The sequence below is a fragment of the Acinonyx jubatus genome, chromosome E1, assembly GCF_027475565.1.
Source record: "Acinonyx jubatus isolate Ajub_Pintada_27869175 chromosome E1, VMU_Ajub_asm_v1.0, whole genome shotgun sequence".
NCBI classification, from domain to species: domain Eukaryota; kingdom Metazoa; phylum Chordata; class Mammalia; order Carnivora; family Felidae; genus Acinonyx; species Acinonyx jubatus.
This window is the reverse complement of record NC_069397.1, coordinates 33,870,714-33,883,193: the sequence shown is the minus strand read 5'-3', so window position 1 is coordinate 33,883,193 and position 12,480 is coordinate 33,870,714. Positions and strand designations below refer to the sequence as shown.

General features: G+C 45.7%; 1 protein-coding gene across 2 annotated transcripts; it reads left to right on the top strand.

The window, feature by feature from the left end:
• The first annotated feature begins 3,738 nt into the window (after positions 1 to 3,738).
• Positions 3,739 to 11,000, top strand: LOC106986753 (nucleoside diphosphate kinase A). Of its 2 annotated transcripts, none has more exons than XM_015084958.3 (5): positions 3,739 to 3,873; positions 5,879 to 6,022; positions 8,474 to 8,575; positions 9,708 to 9,820; positions 10,571 to 11,000. In XM_015084958.3, exons 2-5 carry the CDS (start codon positions 5,897 to 5,899, stop codon positions 10,686 to 10,688), a joined length of 459 nt encoding a protein of 152 aa, XP_014940444.1. In that variant the 5' UTR covers positions 3,739 to 3,873; positions 5,879 to 5,896; the 3' UTR covers positions 10,689 to 11,000. The 2 variants fall into 2 exon arrangements, with proteins under 2 accessions (XP_014940444.1, XP_026889941.1); XM_027034140.2 differs by lacking the exon at positions 3,739 to 3,873 and adding an exon at positions 4,044 to 4,160.
• Positions 11,001 to 12,480: the final 1,480 nt, after the last annotated feature.

Genomic DNA, 12,480 nt, shown 5'->3' with positions numbered 1-12,480 from the left:
AAAACTAGGAGCCAACATCCATTTTTCCCCCCTCATATCCCATATCCTATCCATCAGTAAGACCTATGGGCTTAACCTTGAATATATATCCTGTACCAACCATTTGTCTCTCTCTCTCCTTTGTCATAACCATCATCTCCCACTTGGATTAACAGTGTAGTCTCAATCAGCTTTTCTCATTCCATTTAAAGATTTTTGGTGGTGGGGGGACACCTGGGTGTTTCACTTGGTTGAACACTCTTGATTCAGGCTCAGGTCATGATCTCACAAGTCATGGGATCGAGCCCCACTTCAGGCTCTGAGCTGAGCATGGAGCCTGCTTAAGATTCTCTCTCTCTCTCTCTCTCTCTCTCTCTCTCTCCTTCTGCCCCTCTCCCAGCTCAAACTCTCTCTCTTTCTCTTAAAAAAAATCAAAATATTACAAATAACTTTTTAAGTTCCTTTTTTTAAAAAAAATGTTTATTTATTTCTGAGCAGTGGAGGGGCAGAGAGAGGGGGGGACAGAGGATCTGAAGTGGGCTCTGTGGTGACAGCAGAGAGCCTGATATGGGGCTCAAACTCATGAGCTTCAAGATCATGACCCAGGCTGTAGTCAGATGCTTTAACCAACTGAGCCCCAAGCACTTTTTCTTTCCTTCCACCCTCCCTCCCTCTTTTCTTCCTTCCTTCCCTCCCTCTCTTCTTTCTTTCTTTCTTTCTTTCTTTCTTTCTTTCTTTCTTTCTTTCTTTCTTTCCTTTCAATTAACTGTGTTTTATGCCCAACGTGGGGCTCAAACCCATGACCCCAAGCTCAAGAGGCACATCTTCTACTCACTGAGCCAGTCAGGTAACCCTAAGCGTTTATAATTTAATTTAATTTAATTTAATTTAATTTTATTTTATTTTATTTTATTTTATTAAGTTTATTTATTTTGGGGGCAGAGGGAGAGAGAGAGAGAGAGAGAGGGCTCAAACTCACCAACCCATGAGATCATGACCTGAGCAGAAACCAAGAATCAGATGCTCAACCAACTGAGCCACCCAGGCACCCCTAAGCTTTTATTTTTATTAAAAAAGTTTTTAACATTTATTTATTTATTTTGAGAGAGAGAGAGAGAACACAAGTGGGGTAGAGACAGAGAGAGGGAAACAGAACTCCAAGCAGACTCTGCACTGTCAGTGCAGAGCCAGGCTCAGGGCTCGAACTTATGAACTGTGAGATCATGACCTGAGGTGAGATCCAGAGTCAGACACTTAATGGACTAAGCCACCCAGGCACCCCTCTAAGCTTTTATTCTTAAGTAATCTCTACATTCAAACTGAGGCGGCTCAAACTCACAATCCCAAGATCAAGAGTCACATGTTCTTCCAACTGAGCCATCCAGGCACCCCCTTTTTTTAGTTTATGTATTTTTCTTAGTAATCTCTACACCCAACGGTGTGGCTTGATCTCACCACCCTGAGATCAAGAGTTGCACACTCTTCTAACTAAGTCAGCCAGGTGCCCCTGTAAACTTTAAATTTTTTTTGAAATAATTATAGATTTATGGGAAATTGTAGGGTGCCTGGCTGGCTCAGTCAGTGGAGCATGGGACTGTTGACCTCAGGGTTGTGAGTTCAAGCCCCATATTGGGTGTAGGGCTCACTTAAAAAAAAAAAGAAAAGAAAAGAAAAAGAAAAAAAAGAAAAGATTTATGGGAAGCTGCAAACAAAACAAAACAAAACATGTAGAAGGAAGTCCTATGTATCTTTTTTTTTAACGTTTATTCATTTTTGAGACAGAGAGAGAGCATGAATGGGGGAAGGTCAGAGAGAGAGGGAGACACAGAATCCGAAACAGGCTCCAGGCTCCAAGCTGTCAGCACAGAGCCCGACGTGGGGCTTAAACTCACAGACCGCGAGATCACGATCTGAGCCGAAGTCGGACACCCAACCGACTGAGCCACCCTGGCGCCCCAGAAGTCCTATGTATCTTTCACCCAATGTCTTCTAATACTAACATCTCGCATAACTATAGAACGATATCAAAACCAGGAAATTGACATTGGTATAATCCACAGAATTTATTTGGATCTCATCAGTTTCACATGCATTCACTTGAGTGTGTGTGTAGTTCTATGCAACTTTATCACATGTGTAGATTCATGTAACTGTCACCACAATCAAGCATCAAGATACAGAACTAGTCCATCACTCCAAGGCCCCCTTGTAGTACCCTGGCAGGAATATACTCATGCCTTCTCTCCCATCCTGAACTCCTAGACACCCCTCATGAATTCTCTATATTTAGAATTTTGAGAATTCAAGAACCTTATATAAATGCAATAATATAGTATATGACCTTTTGTGATTGGCTTTTTTTTTTTTCACTTAGCATAATCTCTCTTGAGATCTAGCCAAATTGCTGTGTATCAATAGATGTTTCTTTTTCTTTTTTCCTTTCTTTTTTTTTATTATTGAGTAGTGTTCCATGGTATGGATGGACTGCAGTTTGTTTAAGCTTTCACTTGATGGACATTTGGGTTGTGTCTAGTCCTTGGCTATTACAAATAAAGCTGCTAGGAACATTTAAATACAGGTTTCTGTGTAAACAGAACAAAAATCTTTAATTTCTCAGGGATAAACACCCAAGAGTGCAATTATTGGATCATGTGGTAAGTGCCTAGTTTTATAAGAAACTGCCAAACTTTTCTAGAATGGCCATACCATTCATTGTACATTCCCACCAGCAATGTATGAGTAGGTCCGGTTTCTCCACCTCCCGGACAGCATTTTCACTATTTCTTTTTCTTTTTTAAAGTAAACGCTATACCGAATGCGGGTCTCAAACTCACAGTCTCACCACAGCGATTATCAAGAATGTCATGCTCTACCCACTAGGCCAGTGGGGCACTCTTACTATATGTTTATTTTTTAGCCATTAGGATAGGTGTGTAGTGATATTTCATTGTGGTTTTAATTTAAAGTTTATGTATTTATTCTCTGAGAGAGAGAGAGAATCCCAAGCAGGCTTTGCACTGTCAGCACAGAGCCAGACTTGGAGCTGGAACTCACTAACCTAAGATCAAAACCAGAGTCTGAGTCTAAATCAAGAGCTGGAGGCTCAAGGGACTGAGTCACCCAGTCGCCCCTCCGATGGCATTTTCTATTACTGGATGCGCACTGCGAAACTCTGCTGTCAGATAATCACTAGGCTTGTTCCCTCACTTCATGCAGCTCTATTCCATTGTCACTTCCTCGGAGACATTTTCCCCAACCAACCTTTTAAGATAGTCCACTCCTTCAATCTGTCTCCCTTGCCCTACTTTTTCTTAACAGCGCTAACATAATGCAAAGTATTACACATCAATTTGCTTATTTGTTTATTCTTGGTCCCCCACTCCCTACCCCGCCAGAAGCTCCTTAGAGAGTTTACTGCCATGCCCCCAGGCCGTGGAGTAGTGCCTGGCACATAGTAGGTACTCAATTAATAATGCAGTGCTTGATAGGCTAGAGAAAGTGAGTAAATGTAAAGTGAGAAAGACAGGTCTACTTCTAGGTCAGGTGCCCGTTCAGACTTCATGCAAAGTGGGAGCGCCACCTCTCGGGAAGCCAAGTGACTCCAGAACGAAGGAAGTGAGTCACAGAATCTTAAAAAAAAAAAAAAAAAGCAGCATGCCGGAAAAGCAAGAAAAAGCAGTGCCGGAAGTTAAACGTCGGAACGTTGCTCCTTAGAATGACACCCGACCCTCCAGAGGAAGCGTGGGCGAGTGGTGTTCTGCCAAAACGGACTCCCCGGCAGCCGAGCCGGAAAGAAGCGTTCCGCGCCTGCCGGCGCCAGGAACCACGTGGGGCCGGGGCGTGTTTCCGGTGCCGGCTTCCCCAGCCGGAGTTGCAGCTTGAGCACCTGGAGGGGTGAGATGGGTTCGGGGTCCTGAGAGGAGGGGGAGAGCAGTGGGGTCGGGGTCGGGGGAGGCCAAGGGGTCTGATGAGTCCGGCTCTGAGAGGTGGCCAGAGGGATCGGTTGGGAGGGAAGGGCGGGGCAGCGCCGGTGGACAGGTGCAGACCTGTCAGCGCAGGTCCCACGCCACGTGGACTCGCCTTTGTCCGAGGCTACCTTTCCGAACATCGGGCCGCGACGACTGGGATTGTGCCTTATTTGTCTGTGTCGCGTGCAGTGCTGGGCACGGAGTTGGGGCTCAGTAAGTTCTTGCTGAATGAATGAATGAATGAATGAATGAATGAATGACGGGTGTGTGTCTGGGTTGGTATGGTGGACATTTATAGGAATTCACCGTATGGGTATAAGGAGTATTTTGGCTCCTTACCCCCATTTTCTCCTGTGGAATCTCTGCCTGTCTCGAGCTTCCATTGGGAGTTCTCCGCCAGCCCTTGGGCTTTGTCTCTTTTTCTCGGAGGTGCAGGGTGATTACCATTTAAGATATTTTCTTTGCTCTTATTGAGTGCTGGGCCAGGAGGCTAGGTGCCAGGGACAGACACAGCAGTAAACCATACGTGTATACAGGCCGCAGACCAGTGGGGAGACAGACCCACAAACAGAAAATTCAAATATGTTAAGGTGCTGTAATAAGAGGTTAAAGTACAGGAAGAGAGAGCCAGGAGGTGGTGTGGCGATCCACATTAGGGATTGTCTTTCAAGGTCAGGGGCCTCCTCCATTCTTATCTTGTGTAGACAGAGCAGGTCATGAGCCCAGTCTTCTCTGTAAAAGGCGAGGTCTGGGATAGACATTCTCTAGGCCTCTTTCCTGCACGATGTCCCATCTCACATGGTCCTAGTTCTCTCAGGATCCACCTTTTATTGGTTTGTCAGAATCTTCATGATGTCTTATGATGGAGCATAAATTGCATCGGGAAATTGGGAATTTGGCCTTCATTCTGGTGCCCTAGATTTGTTTTCTCGTTCGTAAAATGAAGGGGATTCCAATGAAATAATCTCTAAAACCCCTTTCAGTTCTAATACCATGACTGTGGTAGTAGGTCAGACCGTTTCATTCTGCTTTTTGCCTGACACCACTTTATCCCTCTAGTTTCCCTTCTCTGGATTATTCACAAAATGTCTTCTTCTTTTTTTTTTTTTTTTAACATCCCCTACCTTAGTTCTGCCACAGTGTTGGGTACAAAATAGATGCTTAATAGAAGCTTATTAAGTCAAATGCCATAGAAATTATGGTCCCTGCTTTTGCACACTCCCCCATCCTGGGATATTAATTCAGAATTAAGGGCACTGAGGAGGAATTGGGTTTTTGGGTTTGTTTTTTCTTTTAGGGAAAGTTCTTTTTTCCTTTAGGTACTTTTTTTTTTTTTAACAAAATGTCCTTTTTTTTTACGTTTATTTTATTCTTGAGAGAGAGAGAGAGAGAAAGAGAGAGAGAATGAGTGGGGAGGGGCAGAGAGAGAGGGAGACGGAATCTGAAGGAGGCTCCAATCTCTGAGCATTCAGCACAGAGCCAGACAAGGGGCTTGAACTTATGAACTGTGAGATCATGAGCTGCGCCAAAGTTGGCGCTCAACCGACTGAACGACCCAGGCCCCCCTCTTTTCTTTTTAATTTATTTATTTTGAGAGAGACAGAGTGCAAACGACGGGACGAGGAGCAGAGAGAGAGGGAGAATCCCAAGCAGGCTCCGCGCGGTGAGCAGACAACCTGATGTGGGACTCGAACTTATGAAACTGAGATCATGACCTGAGCCTGACTGACTCAGGTGCCCCCTTTAGGAACATTTTTTACACGTGTGCTCTTCTAGAGTATTTTCAGTGCGGCACTTGTGGTGAACGCATTTTTTTTTACCAAAGAGACTTTTGGAGTTGGCTTGACAGATATAAACCAGCTTTATGGGGTAATCCGCTTGAGAAGGATAATGATGTAGGCAGGATATTCAGTGCTGTTTCATCCCTGCAGCTGTCTATACTCAGGACCATGGCCAACAGCGAACGCACCTTCATTGCCATCAAGCCTGATGGGGTCCAGCGCGGCCTCGTGGGAGAGATCATCAAGCGTTTTGAGCAAAAGGGATTCCGCCTCGTTGCTATGAAATTAATTCAGGTAAGTGGACTTCATTCTTCATATTTCTGTTCTCTCGGAGTACAGGGCAACGTTGTACGTTAGCCTCTCGGTTTCTCCCTTCCCCTCCTTTGTAGTCTTCCCCACGAAGGGTGAACACAGATGTCCTGAGACCTGGAAACAACTCGGCTGGCGTTGTGGCTGTCTTGCAACAAACCAATTACTGGGACTTTGGAAATAGCCTCCCTTTCCCTTTAGCAATGCAGAGTTCCATATATTACCGCAGCACTGTGATTTCTGACTCAAAGCCCTGGGCATGTTTGAGCTCCTGGTCTTGAACTTCTTGAGCAGATTATTTCAGAGAGCTTCTCCCCTCCCCCACCTCCCTCTCTGAGGCAGGTTGTTTGTCAGCAAGGAAATCTTTCTGTCCTTACTTACCGCCCACTTAGTATGTGGCATATATTAAGTGCCATCAGGGGATGTTGGGGGGAAAGCTGTGGTTTTGGTCTTGGGGAAGCCCCCCCCGAAAACAGTAGAGAACAGACACATTTTCAACACACCTGCCAAGCAGTATTCCGGAAAAATGAAAAGAATTAATTGGTCAAGAACCCTTTTTCAGACAGACCTGGGAAATGAGAATTCAAATTCTCAGAGCAGATAAATTAGGGGACAGTCTTTTTTCCCAGCACTAGAGTCATCTTTGGACTCTGCTGGTGCATTTTAAATGGAATTTGGTTTACAATTTAGTTCCCGCGTGGTGTTTTGGGGAAACTGCTTTAGTGTACGGGGCGGGGTGGGGGGGGGTAGATGGGTGTTAATGCAGAGTGGGGTACGTGATGGAATTGTTAGTGCCGGGTATCGGGTCAGTACTGCTTTCCAGAGAGTTTGCATAGTCAATTAGGTTTTGAAGGTAAAGCGAAATGAACAGTATTGTTGATCACATGTGCTGGACGCATGTGTTTTCTGTAGCCCTCACGATGACCCAGAGGTATACTTATCTCTATGCCTGTGGTCGTTGGAACCTGGGGCTTGGAGAGGTTAAGTAATGAATCTGAAGGCATGCAGTCAGGGAAGATTTTAACCCGGGTCTCTCTGACTCTTAAGTGTGTGCATTTTTCCTGTTATACCAAGTTCCCATCCAGGGTGTGGGCTTGGTGAAGAATGGGGCGAGGGATGACTGCCTTGAGTCTAGGGTTGTTTATAGGTGACTTGGAGGAGGAAAGACCTGATGTCCCCTCTTCCAGAAAAAAAAAAAAAAAAAACACGCTGTAATCTGGTCTGCAGATTAAAGATAATCAGAAGCAATGACTAGAATTAAAAGAGTGTTCTGGTAAGGGAAGGTCAAGTCAGTGTGTCCGGAGGCTACCCCTACCAGTCTTCCATTTGGATTGGGGGTTGGTGGAAGAGGGTGAATTGCTAACATGGCGTGATCACGCGGCTGTGTGATTTTACTTTGGCAAGTAAGTATCAACCAGAGGCTGAGCAGCAGGATGTTCTGAATGTGCTTTTTGGCAGCAGATGTCCACGCTTGTGGGTATCCCTGCAGTGTGCCCTCCACAATGCAGTCCTACAGAACTGGGAAAACTAAGGGTCCTTGTTAGACCCTGAACAAGTGTGTGTGCAGTGGCAAAGAGAGAATACAGCTGGGTGAGTCGGGATTGCTAGGCAGGTGGTTTCCTCTCCAGCTAATTTGATTTGGTCCCACATACCGGCCTTGGCAGTGTGACAGTTTCTAGTTCCTTCTTCATCAAAATTATTTATTGATAGATGTCACCTTCCCCCCCCTCTTTCTTTAAAGTTTTATTTATTTATTTTGAGAGAGAGACAGCGCTAGCAGGGGAGGGGCAGAGAGAGAGACAGAGAGAGACAGAGAGAGAGAATCCCAAGCAGGCTCCATGCTGCCAACGCAGAGCCAGACATGGGGCTCCAACCCATGAAACCGCAAGATCATGACCTGAGCTGATACCAACAGTCAGACGCTTAACCATCTGAGCCACCCAGGGGCCCCAGATGTCACACTCTTTTGAGTGGTTTGTGTGGAAATCGCATAGTTGCCATACCCGGCCTTCATCTTCTGAATAAATCTGAAGTATCCCTGAGAAGTGGCCGGGTTCAATTTGCTTCTCATCCATTGCCAAGACCCCCCCCAACCCTGACTTCCTTTTCACGTTTTAGTTGAGGCTTACTCTCAATGAATGGAAATTCATTGTATTGTTAGTTTTCCTGTCTGAGTTGGGATGGCTGGATTCAGTTCTAATGTTCTGTGGTTCTGTTCTGATCAGGCAAGGCCAGTAGGGGGAACATTGGTACAAAGCTGACGCACTTTTAGTCTCTGGCACAGCTCTCCTCTGGTTGTGTTGGGAATGGATTGGTTTGTAACAGAATCAGTGTGCTACGAGCTCACATTTCAAACAGCAGTGAGTGGGAAATAACCAGATGGCTGATCCTTAGATAGTTTGAGGGTCAGTTCTCATCCTCTGTTCTGTGAAATAGGCTTCCGAAGACCTTCTCAAGGAACACTACATTGACCTGAAGGACCGTCCATTCTTTGCCGGCCTGGTGAAGTACATGCAATCAGGGCCTGTGGTTGCCATGGTGAGTGCGCATGTGTGGGGGTATTGATGCGAATGACTCAGTTGGGAGCCAAGAGTGTGTGCTGTGATTGTCGCCTCTGACACCAAGTCCTCACTTAATACAGAGGGAGTGGGGGCTGGGAGGATTGGACAGTTAGGATGTGAGTCGGCTCTCTGACCCATCAAACATAAAATACATTTGTTTGCTGAACTGAAGACTCATCGCGACTCAAAGCTGGGAGCGATCGGGAGAGTCTGCCTGATTCTGCACTTCTGGAGGGAGGCAGATTGTCTCTTGTCTATTGCAGTATATATGGGTGGTCCTCATTGTGCCACACTCTCTTCCAGACGCTGGGGATATAGTCATGAATGAGACAACACAGGAACTTATTTTCATAGCTTTTCTTGCCTATACATCTTGAAGGGGAAGACAGGCACATAATGAAGAAACATATATATATATATATATATATATATATATATATACACATATGCATATGTATATATATTTATTTATATATATATATATATATACATATGCATATGTATATATATTTATTTATATTTATATATATATATGTATATCTACTAGCTAGTGATCAGTGATTTGCACAGAATGAAAGAGGATGATGTGACAAGTGACCACTTTAGATTGGGTGGTCAAGGAACACGCTTTTCAAGCTGAGATCTGAGTGAGAAGGAGCCAGACGTACACAAAATCACACTGAAGAGCATTCTCAGCAGGAAAACAGCATGTGCAGAGGGCCTAGGCTCTTGAAGGACAGAAGGAAGGTTGGAGTGGCTGAAGCCTGGTGGGTAGAAGAGAAGGTCAGATGACATGAGTTCAAAGATACGGGCAGGGGCCAGATCAGGTAGGGCTGTGTCGGCCATGTACTTCATGGGCTCTGGGACGAATGCCTGGGAGGTTTTACACTGGGCATTTTTAGAGACTGCTCTCTTCAGAAGGGATTGTAGAAAGGCAGGAGTGGAGGCAGGGAGACTGGTATTCCCGTTGTTGGAATAAGCAGATGCTCCATAAACATTTCTTTAGTGTTAAGGGGGCTTTTTTGTTTTCTTGTTTTGAATGAATAGTTTTCAGATTTTCTGCTGAGATTGGTTTTCTTCCTTGACCATATGTTCTTTTATCCTTGGAGGTCTGGGAGGGGCTGAATGTGGTGAAGACAGGCCGGGTGATGCTGGGAGAGACCAACCCTGCGGACTCCAAGCCCGGGACCATCCGTGGAGACTTTTGCATCCAAGTTGGCAGGTGAGAGTTGGTGCTTTTGCCTTCTTCCAAAATCTGAGTTAGGTGACACAAGAATTTGGGTTCCTCGGGTACCCGGCTGGCTCAGTTGGTAGAACATGTGACTCTTGATCTTGGGGTTGTAAGTTGGAGCCCCATGTTGGGTGCAGAGATTACTTTAAAAAATTTTTTTAAAAAGGTGGGGGTGGGCACCTGGGTGGCTCAGTCGGTTAAGTGTCCGACTCTTGATCTCAGCTCAGGTCTTGATCTCACAGCCGTGAGTTCAAGCCCCATGTTGGGTTTTGCACCGGGTATGAAGCCTACTTTAAAATAATAATAATAAAAAAACATTTGGGTTCCTGAGTCTGGGATGGACATGATGCCATATGCAGATGAATTTAAAATAAGTTCATTGTGTTTCTCCCTCTGAATTTGGTGTCTGGCCTGGCGAGCTCCCTGCCACCGGCCATCGACATCACTGTGGTTGTGCCTCTCTCGAGAGGGTAGGGCCTGGGACAGCATACCTTGTTGGCCGGAACCCGTTCACTGCTGGCATCAGTGTTACTAGGAGGGCCGGATATGGGGAGGGCATCCTTCATCCTGACCTTAACTGCAGCTGTGGGCTTTTTCTTTTAACACGAACTAATGTACACGGAGCTTTGGCTCTTTCTGCTGCAGTGGCTGCGAGCTGTCTGGCAGTGGGTGTCAGGGGGAGCTCCTGGGCAGTTAAATCCTTTGGGTCTCGGTAACGTGGCCATCTCTTCCCCCTTCCAGGAACATCATCCATGGCAGTGATTCCGTGGAAAGTGCGGAGAAGGAGATTGGCTTGTGGTTTCAGCCTGAAGAGCTGGTGGATTACAAGAGCTGTGCTCAGAACTGGATCTACGAGTGACGAGAGAGCAGACCTCAATGCTTTGCCCGTTCCAGCCCCTCTCCCTCCCGTGAGCAGGGGGCCAGCCTCTAGCAAATCCGGTTATTTTTGAGAACTTCCTTGTAATGCGGAGGGGAACTCCTGGAGCTGGGAGTGCTCCCTGAACAGTATTATGTACCACCATCAGATTAAAATATCTCATCCCAGTATAGGATCCATGGAGTTGGTTACTTTGTATCGCCTTACTGCTTTGGATTCTTTTTTCCTTTTCATGTACTCTGGATAACTGAGCTAATAGTGTGAATACTATATAAAATATTTTTATTGGCCTGAGAGATCTCTCTCTTTCCCTGTCCCTCTCTTCACCCTGTATCCCATCCACTTTTGACACTGAGCCAGTCAGCAGCCATCCAGGAAGGATCTGCTAGGATCTGCAGAGGATTCATTGGAAATAAAAGCCTTTCTGCTCTTGAGAAGCTCTTGGGGACTCAATGGATGGGGGAGTGTGAGAAGTTGTAACTACTCCAAAACAGAAAGGCTGTGTGGACAGTGGGCCTGGGTCCCTGGGATGACCTTAAAAGAAGCAGGCGAGGGGCGCCTGGGTGGCACAGTCAGTTAAGCGTCTGACTGTTGGTCTCGGCTCAGGTCCTGATCTCACAGTTTGTGAGTTCAAGCCCTGCATGGGGCTCTGTGCTGATGGTGTGGAGCCTGCTTGGGATTCTGTCTCTCCTCCCTGCCCCTCCCCCACTCGTGTGTATGCTCTCTCAAAACTTAAAAAAATTTTTTTTTAACTTTTTATGTTTTTATTTTATTTTTGAGAGAGAGAGACAGAGTGTGAGTGGGGGAGGGAAGACAGAATCTGAAGTAGGCTCCAGGCTCTGAGCTGTCAATGCAGAGCCTGACGCGGGGCTTGAACTCACAGACTGCAAGATCATGCCCTGAGCCGAAGGGATGCCCAACTGGCTGAGCCACCCAGGCACCCTGAAACTTAAAAAAAATTTTTTAAAAAAGGTTAAATCTTGTAAGTAGCTTTGATTTGTTAGGGCACTGATTTGGTTGCTTTAATGGGCAAGCTGGAAATTTACTTATCTTTTTTTTTAATGTTTATTTAAAGTTTATTTTTTATTTTTTAGAGAAAGAGAGGGGAGGAGACAGGATCCCAGGCAGGCTCTGCACTGTCAGCACAGAGCCCAGTGCAGGGCTTGAACTCAGAAACCATGAGATTATGACCAGAGCTGGGACCAAAAGTCGACGCTTAACCCACTGAGCCACCTAGGCGCCCTGGGACTTACTTACCCTTTATTTAAAAATGGACAGCACTGTGACTATAGTTCACAATACTGTATGTATACTTGAAATTTGCGAGGAGGGTAGATCTTAAGTGTGCTCACCACACAAAAATAAAGAAAAATGGTGACTATGTGAAGTGATCGATAACGTTCATTAGCTTCATTGTGGTGATGTCACGCTAGATGTAAATTGAAACATCAAATCGTATACCTTAACTACATACAAGTTTTATTTGTCAGTTATACCTCAGTAAAGCTGTAAAAAGCCCAGAAAGTCCACATAGCTAAGTGGAGGCAGTGATGGTGAGGTTGTGAGCCTTGAGGTGGTCCAGTGACTCCTAACCAACGTAACGTGGGTTACCACCCGTGCCTAACAGCAAGTTGGGAAAGGGAGTGGAGCGTTCTTTCAAGGGGGTAATCCTGGATTTACCCCCTGTGCTCCCCGTCCCATCTCATTGGCCAGAACTTAGTCACGGGCAAGTGTCTCGCTGCAAGAGAAAGTGGAACCTTTTTTATTTGGGCGA